Raw genomic sequence first — 16,309 nt, 5'->3', positions numbered from 1 at the left:
TTGAAGAACAAAGCAAGCTCTTCACATTTAACTGTTGAGGATGGAGGTGGGGCAGGGACAGTGTTTAGCAGCTGGTCAATGGTGGAGAAAAGAACTCTGGAATTTCTGGCATTTTCTGTAATAATGTTGGAGAAATATTCTCTCCTTGCTAGACGGATGGTTTTGTTAAAGGTGGTTAGTGTATCTTTGTAGATATTGTAGTGGATAGTGATCTTTGTTTTCCTCCATTTTCTCTCTGCTGCACGGCATTTTCTTTTCGTTTCACTAACATTTTTATTTCTCAGCCATGGGGAGGTTCTGCTTGTGCACTTCTTTTTGGTTTTCAGTGGTGCAACAGAGTCTAACACAGATAATAGTGCATCATTGAGGTTCTCTACCATTTCATTCAGAGAGCAATCATGGTAAGTCGGCTCATATAGAGCAAATTGTTCAGAAAATGCCATCATAGCTGTATCGTCTAAATATCTTCTATGGACTAAGAATTCTTTTTTGTTTTTTGTTAGGATAATTTCCACATTAAAAAGTATATAATGATGGTCTGAGAGGGGTAGATCAGTTATTGAAATATTATTGATATTTAGTCCAGTTGTTATCACTAGATCTAGTGTGTTTCCGTGCCGGTGTGTTGGGTCTGTTATGTGTTGAGTTAGATTGAAACTGTCAAGGAGATTTAAGAGCTCAATAGTTCTTGGGTCTGCTTTTTTATTTACTTGGATATTTAAGTCTCCGTTTAAAACTACTTTGTCATATCTAGTGACACATAGTGATAATAGTTCAGAGAATTCTTGTATGAATATTGGCGAGTGCTTGGGTGGCCGATATATAATAACAAAAAGTATTGATTCGGTTTTGAGCTCTATAGCAAGATATTCATATGATGTGAATTCACCTAGCTCAGTGATTTTGAACAACAGTTTAGAGGAGAAAATAGCTGCGACTCCTCCACCTTTTTTTGATGTCCTTGAAACTTGGTGAAAGCTGTAATCAGGCGGACACGCTTCTATCAAAGTTGCTGTTGCCGTGTCATTGTTTAGCCAGGTTTCTGTTAGACAGATGCAGTCTAAGTTGTTTTCTTTGACCAGATCATTAACTAGGAATGTTTTGTTATTTAGTGATCTAACATTTAGAAGGGCCAGTTTCATCTGTGGGGTATTAACAGATAAAACATGGGTAGATAAATCAGTTGGAAGAATATGGAAGAACAGCCTGCTTCCCACACTCAGTGTGAGACCCAATGTTTAAGCCTGAGCACACTTCTAAGTTCATAACTTTAATAAGCACAATGCATAACTTTAATAAGCACAATATATTCTTTAGTTGCTGCAGCTTCGGTGACTTTTTGTAGTACAAAATTACTGTCAATCAAAAGGAGATGCAGTCTTTCGACAGACCCTCCAATCATCACGCGGAAGCCCAGCGTCCAGGCCAGCCCACTCCTCCATTCACCCCCAGAGACGCTGAGCGTCCGAGGCGGGACATAATCTCAGCATTCATCCAATGACCGTATAGTTTCGAAGCACTGAAAAAACCTGTTAAAAGCAGCCCCATTGAAGTCCATGGAAGCTGAGCTTCAACAGGGAAATGCACTGTGACGCTACTGGAATGTATGAGAAGGAAATCAGTCAGTCGACCTGCTAATATATGTAGCTGATTCTTAAATAACTCGTCTTCGATATGAACGTGTTCTAACGCATTTAAAATGTTAACACAATAGTAAATATTTGACCATTAATTTTTTTGAAATTTTAGGGGACGCTGAGCTTCCCTTGCAGTCTTAAAGAAATCGCCACTGGTAGGCTGAGGCCTCACCATGGCGGCCTGGGCTTGAATTTGGCCCAGGACCTTTACTGCATGTCAGCCCCCTTCTCTCTCTCCCCACATCTCCTGTCCTCTTGAAACATACTATCCCTGTCACAAATCCTATAAATAAACAAGCCTGCATGTGTTTTCCAAAGTCTAATGAATATTTGTCAGCCCACAACATGAAAAGCAAATTCTTGCTTCCCCGGACAGACCGAGGTCCCAGTTATCTAAGTAATTTGTCCTCCACTAAAACATCTTCATAATTTAAGAGTAGCTTTGCATTCTATAGAAATATACAACTTCAAACGTTGCTCCTTGTTGCTGCACTTGTTACTGCCTATGCACATTACATTTCCAAAATTCAGTTTGATTTATAGGGTTAATCAGATCTGATCATCTGAGGCAATGCTAACACAAATATTTGTTCACATTCGCAGGTAAGATAAATATCTTATATCCTATGACCTAATATAAAATTACAATAATCAGTCAAGACAGCCCTTGGTATAGTAGCTTGGAACATTTTTCCAAATTGTTTGTTCTTTCAATGTTTTTTTAAAACTTGCGACATTCCTCCAACCACCAAACAATCCCATCAGTTTCTCCTACTCTGAACTTTCTAGAGTCGTTGCAAAACACACATGAGGTGGCATGAAAAATATAAAAGGACAGGAGCATTTGCTTTTTGATAGGCGTATGGTAGTGTTCTAAAAACAAACCAATGTACACTGAAAGACTCATGTTCTAACATTGACCCTGTCCCAATTTATAACCTTAACAGGCTACAGTTATTGATAATACTACTGTAGAATCTATAGTGTCTGAAATTATGTAGAAAAATAATTATTAAATATTTTCCTTCCATCACTTCACCCAAGGTGTTCAACCAAAGGGCGTTCCAGGCACAGAGTAACCGTGAGTTGACTGAGGCTGTAGCTGACTTCATGGACTGCAGCATCGTGATTCCACCTACCGAAATCCGAGACGAGGCGATGCTCTCCTCGATCATCAGCTTTCAGAAGAAGCTTCTGCAGGACAGACTCCGTCCCTCGGAGCCAACGCTTTGTCTGGACATCCAGCCTCGCAGACGTTAGATGTTTATCAACACTTTTCCACCAATAGAACCTATTGCATTTGGTTTGGACATTGAGTAGCAATATGGCACATGCCCTGAAATACAGTGAGAGAAAAACAAATTTGCTCCCCTGCTGATTTTGTATGTTTGCCCACTGACAAAGAAATAATCATTCTATAATTTTAATGGTAGGTTTATTTGAACAGTGAGAGACAGAATAACAAAAAAATTGATCCAGAAAAACACATGTAAATATTTTATAAATTGATTTCCATTTTAATGATTGGAATATTCTAAACTCTCCACCATGGCCAAGACCAAAGAGCTGTCCAAGGATCTCAGGGACAATATTGTAGACCTACACAAGGCTGGAATGGGCTACAAGACCATCGCTAAGCAGCTTGGTGAGAAGGTGAAAACAGTTGGTGTGATTATTCGCAAATGGAAGATCTCACCTCTTGGAGTAGCAATGATCATGAGAACGGTGAGGAATCAGACCAGAACTGCATGGGAGGATCTTGTCAATGATCTTAAGGCAACTGGGACCATGGTCACCAAGAAAACAATTGGTAACACACTACGCCGTGAAGGACTGAAATCCTGCAGCGCCCGCAAGGTCCCCCTGCTCAAGAAAGCACATGTACAGGCCCGTCTGAAGTTTGTCAATGAACATCTGAATGATTCAGAGGAGAACTGGGTGAAAGTGTTGTGGTCAGATGAGTCCGAAATCAAGCTCTTTGGTATCAACTCAACTTGCTGTGTTTGGAGGAGGAGGAATGCTGCCTATGACCCCAAGAACACCATCCCCACCGTCAAACACAGAGGTGGAAACATTATGCTTTGGGGGTGTTTTTCTGCTAAGGAGACAGGACAACTTCACCGCATCAAAGGGACAATGGATGGGGCCATGTACCGTCAAATCTAGGCTGAGAACCTCCTTCCCTCAGTCAGGGCATTGAATATGGGTCATGGATGGGTATTCCAGCATGACAATGACCCAAAACACATGACCAAGGCAACAAAGGAGTGGCTCAAGAAGAAGCACATTACGGTCCTGGAGTGGCTTAGCAGGGAGCTGAAGGTTCGAGTTGCCAAACGTCAGTCTCGAAACCTTAATGACTTGGAAAAGATTTGCAAAGAGGAGTGGGACAAAATCTTGGGGGTGTTCCATCAACGTTGATTAAGGAAAAGCGAGACTTATTTCGCCAAGTCTCACTTACTTTAGCGAGAGTTCCGTTCCATTAAGGTGGCTAATTTTAGTTCTAGCTACGTAACCAAGGTAACTTATACTTCGGAACTAGTCTGATCCGTGTCAGGCTAAAAGTCAAGCTAAACTAAAATATGTTGCAAATAATTTTAAACAGGCGGAAACAGAATCTCAAAAGACAGTTCCGTCGAGTAAATTCCTGCGCGCAAAGCACTTTAGTCCGTGTTCGGAAACGTAAATTCAGACTTTTTGAAGTGCAGACATGAATTATTTACGTGTTTACTTCATCTCCCAAAAATATATTAATTTAAATAAACAAGTTAAGAAATAATGTCACTTTAACTGTTTTCAAAAGCCATTGGTTAATTGACATAAAATAAGGCCTTAGAAACTAAGCAGAGCGTCTTACAATCAATTATGGCGTATCCGTTCTTTGACAACCCTGTGGTGGATGAAGGTGCTCAGATTATACAAAGAGCGTTTATCCCACCAGCCCCAAGGGTCTTCAGAGACAGAAGTAATTCTTCCCTGACCAGTATCTGTGGAAGAAGTATAGGTTCATCAGGCCCAGCACAGTTTTTCTAGATAAATTTAATTGTCATTCTTAAAAAAAAAAATACATAAATATATATATATAAAATAACACTTTAGCAACTCTTAAGGATGGCAATGAACACATAAGAGCAGCCTACCATCCTTTGTATAAAGTAATAGAAAGGAGAGTAGTAGACTATAATAGTAGAAAGGAGGGTAGTAGACTGCATTCTATGTAGGTAGGCCTAGACGTAGTCTACTGGAATCACACACGGGGACCTCTCCTTTTGGCTTCCTTCAATTAATAAAAATTTTCACATGCGTTTTTTCTGAATTGGTTTGTAGCCCATTCCAGCCTTGTGTAGGTCTACAATATTGTCCCTGACATCCTTGGACAGCTCTTTGGTCTTGGCTATGGTGGAGAGTTTAGAATCTAATTTATCTAATCTAAATAACAGGGAGTCAGGTGGCTGAGCGGTTAGAGAATCGGGCTAGTAACCAGAAGGTCGCTGGTTCGATTCCCGGCCATGCCACATGACGTTGTGTTCTTGGGCAAGGCACTTCACCCTACTTGCCTTGGGGGAAAGTCCCTGTACTTACTGTAAGTCGCTCTGGATAAGAGCGTCTGCTAAATGACTAAATGTAATTGATTCATTGCTTCTATGGACAGGTGTCTTTTATACAGATAACGAGCTGAGATTAGGAGCACACTCTTAAAGGGAGTCCTCCTAATCCCAGTTTTTTATGAGTGCTCCTAATTTCAGTTTGTTATCTGTATAAAAGACACCCAGGAGCCAGAAATCTTTCTGATTGAGAGGGGGTCCAATACATATTCCACTCATTAAAATGGAAATCAATTAATAACAATTTTTACATGGGTTTTTCTGGATTCATTTTTGTTATTCTGTCTCACTGTTCATAAACCTTCCATTAAAATGATAGACTATTCATTTATTTGTCAGTGGGCAAATGTACAAAATCAGCAGGGGATTACAAAATAAATCATTCTCACTGTAATCCCTTAGAACTATTTGTAAAAAAAGAAATCTGGTATACAATGCTAATGTTTAAATATTTGTGAAATTTGTCTTCCCAGTATCTAAACGATTTGTGACTCCGTCTGAGGATCCTCTTGCTCGTACTGGTCAGCCTTTTGGTGGAATGATACGAGATGTGAAACGACGCTACCAGTATTACATGAGTGACATAACAGATGCACTGAATGCCCAAGTCCTTGCTGCTGTCATTTTCATCTACTTTGCTGCCCTGTCCCCTGCCATCACCTTTGGGGGACTGCTTGGTACTGTTGCAATCTTTTTCTTGTGTGTGCTTGTGTGAGTTATGTGTTTACCATAAACATGTAGAGAATACAATTGCATTTGATGCATATACCAGTATATTCTGTAAATATTCACATTGTTTGATTCTGTAAGCATATTGCCACATTCGCACTATTTTTTACAGACTCGCAGGTGGTATATTTCAATACAATCTCTATGTATAAGTGCATTTGTCATTTTCTTTACGGCTGTGTCAGTATTTTACACAGTAACACAGACTCAAAAGTTGACAATATCTCAACTTTTGGGGACCGTATAAGTCTGTTAGACCAATTAGACATGGATATTTCAAAGCTCTTGCACAGTAGGCTGTCTGCATGTGGCACATAAGTAGCGAGCATGTCATTCCATACCCGCCCTGTACTGTAGGTCTGTAAACAGACCCCTCACCCCCCCCCCCTCCCTCCACCCTTTTCCACCCTTCCTACAGCTGATAAGGTGGACAACATGATGGGGGTCTCAGAGCTCCTAATTTCTACCAGCATCCAGGGAATCATCTTCTGCTTTGTAGCTGCCCAGCCTGTCTTGGTCATTGGCTTCTCTGGTCCGCTGCTTGTTTTTGAGGAAGCATTCTTTGCTGTGAGTGAAAAAACCTTTATTTTGACTTTTTAACTTACAATCCATGTGCTGCATTAAATAGGTTACATGTTTCGAAATGTAAGTCTCAGAAGATGAACTTGCTCAATTAATGTCCTATATGTTATTAATAACTATATTGTAATGTTTATGATTTCAGTTGAGAACTAATTCAGCCACAGACTAACATAAACTTCATTCCCCATCCAGTTCTGTAAATCACAGGAAATAGAGTACATTGTGGGGCGCGTTTGGGTAGGTGTGTGGCTGGTGATCATTGTGACAATAATCGTAGCCTTTGAAGGCAGCTTTCTGGTCCGCTTTATCTCACGCTTCACCCAAGAGATCTTCTCCATCCTCATCTCCCTCATCTTTATCTATGAGACCTTCGCCAAGCTGGGCAGGGTATGTTTTTATTGTGCGTTAATTTCCGATCATATCATTTTTCCATTCATAGTTCATAATTATCATTAAAACATTCATATGAAAAAAGTATTGGATCAATCTGTTTCTGGATTAAGGCTGATTTAAACTGACCTCAAGTGTTCAATAACACGTAAATTTACATGACAAGTATGCAGGAACGTACAATGCCTTGTGGAACTATAGAGCATTGTTGTGGGGGTCCCAAGTTAACTGCAGACTAGGAGTCCTCCTCACTCTTGATGCTGATATTTGTGGTGATATTTATGTGGAGGACTGATTATATTCAAAGGAACGTGAGTTCTGTAATCACGATGGTCTTTGCAGTACATATAACTTGGCCTTCAGCCATCATTTAAAATCCTGTTGCATTTTATATATCTAAAACTACAATATTTGTATTCTTTTTTAGACATTCAATACCCACCCACTGATCCTGAACTATGATCATCTAAATAAAACAATCAACAACCCCTGGCACCCTGTGGTCATCCATGACCACATCTTTGACAACAGTACAGGAAACATTACGACTATTACCAACATCATCAACCGAGCCTACCCCAACACAGCCCTCCTCTCCATGTGCCTCATGTTAGGTTGCTTCTTCATTGCCTTTTTTCTGAGACAGTTCAAGAATGGAACCTTCTTGCCTGGAAAGGTCAGCAAACATGATCCTGGAATTGCACTGGTATTTTACAGTAACGCTGAACACTTTACATGGAGTTTGTGTTGAAAGATTGCAAACCATGCTCTACTTTCTATTTCAGGTCCGTCGCTTGATTGGGGACTTTGGTGTCCCCATTGCCATTTTCCTCATGATCGTTGTGGATATAAATATAGAGGACACCTACACTCAGGTTAGTTCAGACATCTCGCTTTTTTAACAATGCTCTATTGCAAAGGTGTTTCAGTAGTCATTGGCTGGCAGACAGTTTCAAGACAATTTGGTCTAGAACATTTGGGTGCATGAAAATTGATAGATCGGGAAGGGAGGCACTAAAATACAGTCCTTAAAACATCTGTTTTCTTTGAGGAATATTGAGATATTGGATTTTACAAGAGACACTGCAGACAGGGGTGTGTCCAGGGAGTGGCCACCGCTGAAAAGTGATTGTCCACCACTGGTGCCACCCCAACCATGCGATCGGCTATTTGCTGACAGTCTTGTCCATATGCATGAATACTGGCCAATGAAAAAAAGAATCTAAAATATGAGGGGCGGGAGTTCAGGCTGAGCGGCATGTTCATCAACTACACTGGAGAAGCATGAGAGAAGACGCTGATGATACTAACTTCGATTTTTCCATATGTGTGCTGGGAGATATTCGTAAGGATATAAACATTCAGAAACTAAACATGAGCTAGAAATGTGTATGACGTTATTCAACACCATTACTTTACTTTCGGTGTATGGAATACAGTTCGTATTCCAAAAATAGCCTGATGTAAAGTCTCTACAGACTGTAGCTTGCTTTGCTAAATAGCATGCTGGCTAGCAAGCATTCACGATATGTGAGACATTTTATTTTTAAGATGTTAAATACCCATGTCATTTGTCTGTTAGTGTTTCACATGATAATTGGTTTGTAGAGTAGTTAAACATAAGTAACGCAATGCATTGTATTGTTATTTTGCCAAGTTTACTATATTAAGTGGAAATCATGATCCTGGCTTCAGTCATAAAATGACCGAGGTGAAGTTAGTTTCATATTCGACATTTGACATTCGTCTCACATTCGGAAGACGTTACTTTGCAGTGTCGTGTTAGGGACCGGGTAAAAACATGCAGCGGTTGGAAATCAACAAGTACAGAGCTCTGGGGTTGTCTACGTATCCCTACCCGCAACAGTGTATGGGTTGGTTCACGAAGTCCAACTGGCTATTTGTCTCTGCCCCAGCATATATTATACAGTGCAGTAAAACAAATAGATGAAAAGAGGGGTGAGCTTTCTCGTGCATCAGGGAGTTGTTCTTGCTGGCGCGTTCCACCTGCTCGGGTGCTGTCTCCACCCGGTTTCAAGGTTGTTTATGAAAATGAAGAGATAGAGACACAAAATATTTTTTTTTTCCCACACTGTGGTCGGGACTTGTCTGGATTGTTCCTCTTTCTCCGCCCGCACCCATGACTCCCCCTGCCCTGTGTGAGACACAATGTTAAAGTCTGAGCACACTTCTAAGCTCATGACATAACTTTAATAAGCACAATGCATAACTTTAATAAGCACAATACATTCTTTACTTATAATCTTTTTATAAATATAAAACCTCAAACGGACACCAGAGTATTCTAACAATGTCTGGTGTACTTCCTCAGCCTTTACTTTTTCAATTCAGTTTCAAACAAAATGATAGAAAATCACTAATCTCTGAAAATAGCTTAATCCTCACAAATCTTAACGTTTTCAAAATTGTGTCAAAAAATCTCAAATATACACCAGATTGTTCTAATAATGTCTGGCCTACTTCCACATACAATACCAAATAAAAACATCTTTGGAATTCTACATACGGCTGACTTGAGGTGAACATAATATTATTGAACAATGTGAACTTTCTGAAGAACAAAGAAATGACTCTGACACAGGCAGCAATGAGCCCCCAACAGTGCCGGATGCAGTGTCTGCTCATTATGTATGTCATTATGTATGTCCTCTGAACATCAGTAAGATTTAATAAGTATGTAATACAGTAAAGGTATGATATCAGTTATATTGTTTATGTTTGTTGTGTGTACTCTAGGAATCTATAAATAATGGTAAAATTACTGAATAAATGGTTCTAAATGTATGAGTAGTTTGCAGTTAGAATGTTTCTGATGTGTATGACTGTTAGAACTTACGGAATCCATCGAAGAAACTGTTGACACATTTCTAGACTGTTAAATACATTAGAATAAATCATAATTTGCAATAGGGAAATCCCATATGCAGGATGCTCAATTTAGATTAAGGATGTGACCATTTACTAACAACTACACACAGGAGGAACATTTTAATAGAAAATGCTTAGTTTATTGAGATATAACACGCAGTTTTTCATTACCTACAACAAAAAGGGTAGATAAAAAAATTGAACTTGAGACTCGATAAGTGGTTGATGGCCACCCTGCTCTGAGGCTGTGCCCCTGCCTGGCCACCCTGTTTAAAATGATATAGACACGCCCCTGGCTCCGTGTCAGGCTAAAAGTCGACCTAAATTAAGATGTGTTGCAAATAATTTCAAACAGGCGGAAACAGAATGTCAAAAGACAGTTCCGTCGAGTGAATTTCAGCCTGCAAAGCATTTTTGTTCTGTCCGTGTTCGGAAACATAAGTGCAGACTTTTTTTCTCAATATGGCTAACAAATAATGTCACTCTCCCCGTTTTCAAAAGCCATTGGTTAATTGATATAGAACAAGGCCTTAACTAAGCAGTGTGTCTTGACAAGTTTAGTAAATTATGTCAATCATGGCGTATCCGTTCTTCAACCCTGTGAATGAAGGTGCTCAGATTATACAAAGAGCGTTTATCCCACCAGCCCCTAAGGGTCTTCAGAGACAGAAGCAATGCTTCCCTGACTAGTATCTGTGGAAGAAGTATAGGTTCAGCAGGCCCAGCATCATGGGCGGCGCTAGGGAGGGGCTAGCAGGTGCTTCAGCACCCCCAAGAAAGACCAAAGCACCCCGATAGCACCCCCAAAAATATTGCTCATTTATTAATAGTATTCAGGCCCGGAGTGGCCATCGGGAGAATCGGGAGAATTCACGGTGGGCCGCTCTGCCCGCTCATAAATTGGCCCAGCATATCGGCTGCTTTCTCTAAGTTTTTTTCACACACCGAATAAAACGATTAAGTTAAGTTACTGTGACTGATAAGTAGGCTAATAGGCTACACTAGGTTTTAATCTAAATAAGCGCATGATCAGACCGTGGATTAAAAAGTGCCGTTTTCAGTTGTCGCGCATGCTCTCTTTCTCAAACACAAGTGCGTGTACCAAGTTTGTTGCCACGGAGACAAGCCTAAACAATCATTTATTGTTGTGGAGTTAGCAAGATTAAGCTGATGCAAAAATAATAAAATGGATGGGGAAAGATGCCAGGAGGAACTGAAAAAGCCAGGTAAAAAAAGAAAGATCTGTCACTTCATAAATCTAGGTTCCTGCAAGGGTGGGAAAAATATGTTTTCTCAAAAGCCCTGAATCTTTCAGGAACAAATTTGGGTTGTAATTTCCAGAAAATATTACAATATGAGTCCAACGAAATATTTATATTAGCCTACAGAAAGCTCGAAAAACTATTTTGCACAGAAAATAAAGCAAAAAATTGCGGTTCACAAAGAATTTCTGTTCCATTCATGTGAAGTTCCGATTTCACCTCGCATCAAAACCTTGACTAGGTTCTAGGTTCGGGTTAAGCCCCGATTGTTCAACGTATGGCTCGGCCCCTGATGGGGGATGGGCTGGCTTTGGCCATTACACTGCCGGGCTGAAAATGGGTCCCATTCCGGACCTGATAGTATTTATATATCCACTCGCGACAAATGTCCTTCAGTAAAACTACTAGATTAATCCCTATGTGAGCCTCGTTGAACACTGGTTTGTAGAACATGGTTTTGCAAAACCCACTCGTCATCAATGTAGTGTGCCGTGACTGTGACATACGAGTCAGTGGCGCAAGACGTCCAACCATCAACTGTTAATGCAACTCTTTGGGCATTGCTCAATGACTCAATTTCTTGTTTTACTTTCTCGTACAGAAGAGGGATTTGTTTCTCTGAGAAAAGTTTTCTATTTGGAATGTGGTACCTCGGCTCCAGTATGTTGAGGAGGTATTGGAAGCCCTCGTTTTCTACAACACTGTAAGGCTGGATATCTTTACAAATAAAGAAGGCAATGGCTTCGGTTATTGCCTTAGAACGAGCTGAGTTGGTAGCCATCGGGGCATGAAAAAAAGTGGCAATACTTTGCTCAGTCTGCTTGCTAGGTCTACTGGTGGAGCTAGCCACTGTAGCCATAGCTGAATCCACCATGTCGCCTCTAAAGGTGAGTAGCTAAATTAGTCGTGCTGCCGGTGTATTTTATGGCAGCACAACATATTTTGCAGATTACATGGGTCTTATCGAATTTGCCATCTTTCTTCGGAAATCCAAAGTGTTGCCAAACCTGGGATTTATTACAAGTTGTAGGGTTGTGTAACTCTTCACCCGCCATGGTAACACTCCCGAACACGCCTCCAACTCACGCGAAACTTGGCAGAGAGACTTCACGAGAATCGGCCACTGACAGCAGTGGAGACCAGAGCGCGCTTAAGAAACTATCTAAATATAAAATTATTGGTCACAAATCATTGGTAAAATTTCTGAAAAATAATAAAGGTGTTCGCATGCACATAATTCTATATAAATACATCGGATTATACCGATGCAAAGATGTTAGAAACGATGCATCGCGATTTCATCCCACATTGTATCCGGTGCACACTTTTTTGATCCGGGCCATAGCATCGTGAGCTTTTATGCCGATGCACCGATGCGAATCTGTGAATCTTCCCATCCCTAGTGCTCTGCCACTCTGTGTGACTATACTGAATAAAAACATTTGATCGCAAAAAAAAGGGATTTCAAGGCACTTTATGCTACAGTATGTACACACAGGAAAGCAAATCAACACTAGCAAAGAACAAGTTTAGCATTTTCGTGCCTAGATGTATACACACCTAAACTGTTTGCATTCCAGGGTGAAACAACCACATTGTATTAATGTTGGCCAACTCCTGTGTTTTCTTGGATAGAAACTAGTGGTGCCAAAAGGCCTGATGGTGTCTAATCCACAAATGAGAGGATGGTTTATCAATCCTTTTGGGGAGCACAAGCCTTTCCCTGTGTGGGTTATGTTTGCTTGTGTTGTCCCTGCCTTGCTAGTCTTCATCCTCATCTTCCTTGAATCACAGATCACCACGTGAGTGAAAACAACATTAACACATGGTAGTGATTCATTCAAAATACCTCAAGAAATAAATAATTCAAAACAATTGTAGATGGCACACTTTACATTGAACACTTTTTGGTCGATTGACTCATAGTCTGAAACCTTTTTGTAATGATTTATCCACTCTTCAGGCTGATTGTGAGTAAACCAGAGAGGAAGATGGTTAAGGGGTCTGGCTTTCACTTCGACCTGCTCCTCCTGGTGGGCATGGGAGGGTGCAGCGCAATACTTGGAGTGCCATGGCTGAGTGCAGCCACAGTACGTTCTGTCACCCATGCCAACGCCCTAACCATCATGAGCAAAGGGCCAAAGCCTGAGATCGAGAAGGTGTTGGAGCAAAGAATCAGTGGGATTTTGGTGGCCCTGCTTGTTGGTACGTATTTGGATGTTAATCTTTACTCATTTGACTAGTGTCAATAACAAACTTGTGCCATATAGCACATTCATAAAAGTACATGCCATTTTGAAGACAATACTGCACATTGATCACCCATCTTTTCTCAGGTCTTTCAATCCTCATGGAGCCTATTCTCAAGATGATACCCATGGCAGCTCTTTTTGGGATCTTCCTTTACATGGGAATTACTTCTCTCAACGGCATCCAGCTGTGGGATCGCATTCTACTTCTGTTCGTTCCCAAGAAGTATCATCCCAACGAGCCCTATGCCACAAGGGTAAACCTGAATGCTTGGATCACACTATCCAGGGGCAGCATACCAAAAGTCTGTAGTATCCTGGACCAGTAGGATAGTGGCAGAATATTTCAATAAAGTGTTCCCACATTTAAAAAAGTAACATTTGTATTATATTATATTTAGTAATAGACACAAGTTTAGAAGTATTTAAAGCAGTCTACAGTAGTATATAGTAGTAGTATATATTTAGGGGCGGCTGTGGCTCAGGGGGTAGAGAGGGTTGTCTGTTAATCGCAAGGTTGGCGGTTCGATCCCCGACTCCTCCTAGGTCATGTGCCGAAGTATCCTTGAGCAAGACTCTGAACCCCAAGTTGCTCCCGATTGGCAGGCCGGCACCTTGCATGGTAGCTCGCTGCCGTCGGTATGTGTGAGTGAGAGTATGAATGGGTGAATGAGAGGCAAAGATTGTAAAGCGCTTTGCGTGCAGCTAAGGTAGAAAAGCGCTATATAAATGCAGTCCATTTACCATATAGTATGTATGCAAATTCCATGTCATCTTTCAAATGAAGCCTTTCAGATATCGTTTAAAAGTCTGACACAATTTCTTTCTTAGATGTACACTACTACATTCTAATTCTGAAATAACCTCCACATTTCTGTTGCAGGTTAACACTAGCAGGATGAACTTGTTCACCATAATCCAGATGGTTTGTTTGGCGTCCCTCTGGATCATTAAATCCAGCCCAGCCTCCCTTGGCCTGCCATTTGTCCTTATACTCACCATCCCCCTTCGCATGTTCATGACTGGACGCTTATTCACTGATTTGGAGATGAAATGTGTAAGTTGTCATATGTAAATACATTTTGTTTAGTAAGGTTCGTTTTGGAGGTGATTTACAGATGTACATGTATTACATTTACAATTAATGGCAGCAGATATATAAGGACTAGAATGCCATAGTTTATAACAGTATTATAGCCACAACACAAGGAGCTCATTTCCTGCTCAACCACCTCCTTTTGCTGCGTGAAGGTTGGCTCAGGAATGGGTAGTTTTATATAACATGTTCAGTTTTTGTCTTATATTTCTGAAAATAACCTAACGTTAGTGCAGCTCATATTGCATTTTTTTTTGGTATGGTTTGCTATGTTGACTAACTATACTGTGCTGTGTGTGGTCAAATGTCCCCACGACAAAACCTTGGCGTGTACATTGCATTTCAAGTTCTGTCAAGGTAAAAAGTATCTGTGTGTGAATTGTATATGTATGCATTTAGTCATTTAGCAGAAGCTCTTATCCAGAGCTCTTATCCATGCTCACGATTTAGATATAAATTGTGACTTCTTGTTTTTTTGTTTCAGCTGGACGCTGATGATGCCAAAGTTACTTTTGAAGAAGAGCCAGGACAGGATGTATACAACGAATCACAGATGCCATTATAGAAATGTTCAACCGGAACAGGATGTGTTCAACAAATCACAGATGTCATTATAGAAATGTTCAACCTTCAACTTAACTAGAACACAAATTTGTGTTTTTGAACTGTACAAGATATTTTTATTGGTTTTGAAAATGCTTTGCTCGAATGATGCATCTTTGACATCACCCCCCTGTTGATAAAACTGATCAAATATACATAATTTCCATTTTCATTGTTGAATTAATCTGCTATAAAAGTATTTTCTTCACAACTCCAAAAAGTAAGTACAGGCAGCTATCTATGTGTTTGATTTACAGTACATAGTGTAAATGTGAATGCATCTCAAAAGAAACTGCCTTGTAAAAACATTCAGATGCCATTGAATGTGTAAGACTCTAAACATGTATAAATATACAGCTGGGTGACAAATTAAAGGAAAAAACACAGATTGAAGTACCTTAGGCCAACAGCACAGGTTTAATACACAATGACACAGATTCTACAAGTGTCTTTGGAACTACTGGAGGGATGGGACACATTCTTCCAGAAGACCTCATGTGATGGTGGAGACAGCATTGGTTCAAAATCTCAGAGAACTTGGCTAAAATCTCCAATTTAATTGGCTTAATATCTGGTCACACGTAATATGATTCACATTATTTGCCTACTTATCAAACCATTCAGTGACCCATTGTGCTCTAAGGAGGCAGGCATTGTCATCCTGGAAGACACCACTCCCATCAGGATAGGCAGTGGCCCTTCTTAAGGAGACATACTGTTGAGCAGTCGTTGTGAATCTTCTTACTGAACCCTCTCACTTACATCCTTTCCTCTTGCCATCACAAGTTAGGCGTATTCGATTTATATACTCAGCATCTTAAATCTGTCTATTATTTCATTTTCTTTCTTTTTTCAATTGCTGTTTGAAATGTGTGAATAATCCATTAGGATTTCTACTCAATATTTGTTGTACTCTCAATAAAGGAATTCAAATTCTAATTGATTCAGTTTGATGGATCCAGATGGGTGATACAAGTAATGGTATTATTGTATAATGCAGTAGGCCTACACATCTGTGTATGGAATCATCTGTATTCATCTACTTTCTCCATTTATACAGGTTTTTCATTTATTCAGTCTGAAAATTGAACAAAAATCTAAAATGAACTGGTATTTTAAAAGTAGACACTGATGGATGAGCATTAAATGTATAATTTTTCTTATAGTGTTATATATAATCTATCGTTAACTACTAAACTACCACTATAAATACTACAAATATTTACTCAGTAAGAAAAATCCAATCAACAATTTTCACAACTTTCAA

At 40.0% G+C, this 16,309-nt stretch overlaps 1 protein-coding gene across 1 annotated transcript in view; it reads left to right on the top strand.

The window, feature by feature from the left end:
- Nucleotides 1-15,960, top strand: part of slc4a1b (solute carrier family 4 member 1b (Diego blood group)) — a 36,405-nt gene extending 20,445 nt beyond the window's left edge. The window contains exons 7-18 of the mRNA XM_067244161.1: nucleotides 2,682-2,892; nucleotides 5,716-5,953; nucleotides 6,084-6,091; nucleotides 6,390-6,538; nucleotides 6,746-6,940; nucleotides 7,371-7,619; nucleotides 7,729-7,818; nucleotides 12,730-12,896; nucleotides 13,058-13,299; nucleotides 13,431-13,600; nucleotides 14,227-14,400; nucleotides 14,924-15,960. Coding sequence (XP_067100262.1) covers nucleotides 2,682-2,892; nucleotides 5,716-5,953; nucleotides 6,084-6,091; nucleotides 6,390-6,538; nucleotides 6,746-6,940; nucleotides 7,371-7,619; nucleotides 7,729-7,818; nucleotides 12,730-12,896; nucleotides 13,058-13,299; nucleotides 13,431-13,600; nucleotides 14,227-14,400; nucleotides 14,924-15,004 — 1,974 coding nt within the window. The 3' untranslated portion in view covers nucleotides 15,005-15,960. The remainder of the gene's footprint in view (nucleotides 1-2,681; nucleotides 2,893-5,715; nucleotides 5,954-6,083; nucleotides 6,092-6,389; nucleotides 6,539-6,745; nucleotides 6,941-7,370; nucleotides 7,620-7,728; nucleotides 7,819-12,729; nucleotides 12,897-13,057; nucleotides 13,300-13,430; nucleotides 13,601-14,226; nucleotides 14,401-14,923) is intronic.
- Nucleotides 15,961-16,309: the final 349 nt, after the last annotated feature.

Source organism: Osmerus mordax, chromosome 10 (assembly GCF_038355195.1).
Source record: "Osmerus mordax isolate fOsmMor3 chromosome 10, fOsmMor3.pri, whole genome shotgun sequence".
NCBI lineage: Eukaryota > Metazoa > Chordata > Actinopteri > Osmeriformes > Osmeridae > Osmerus > Osmerus mordax.
Note: the sequence above shows the minus strand (reverse complement) of the source record. Positions and strands in the feature narration are given on the sequence as shown.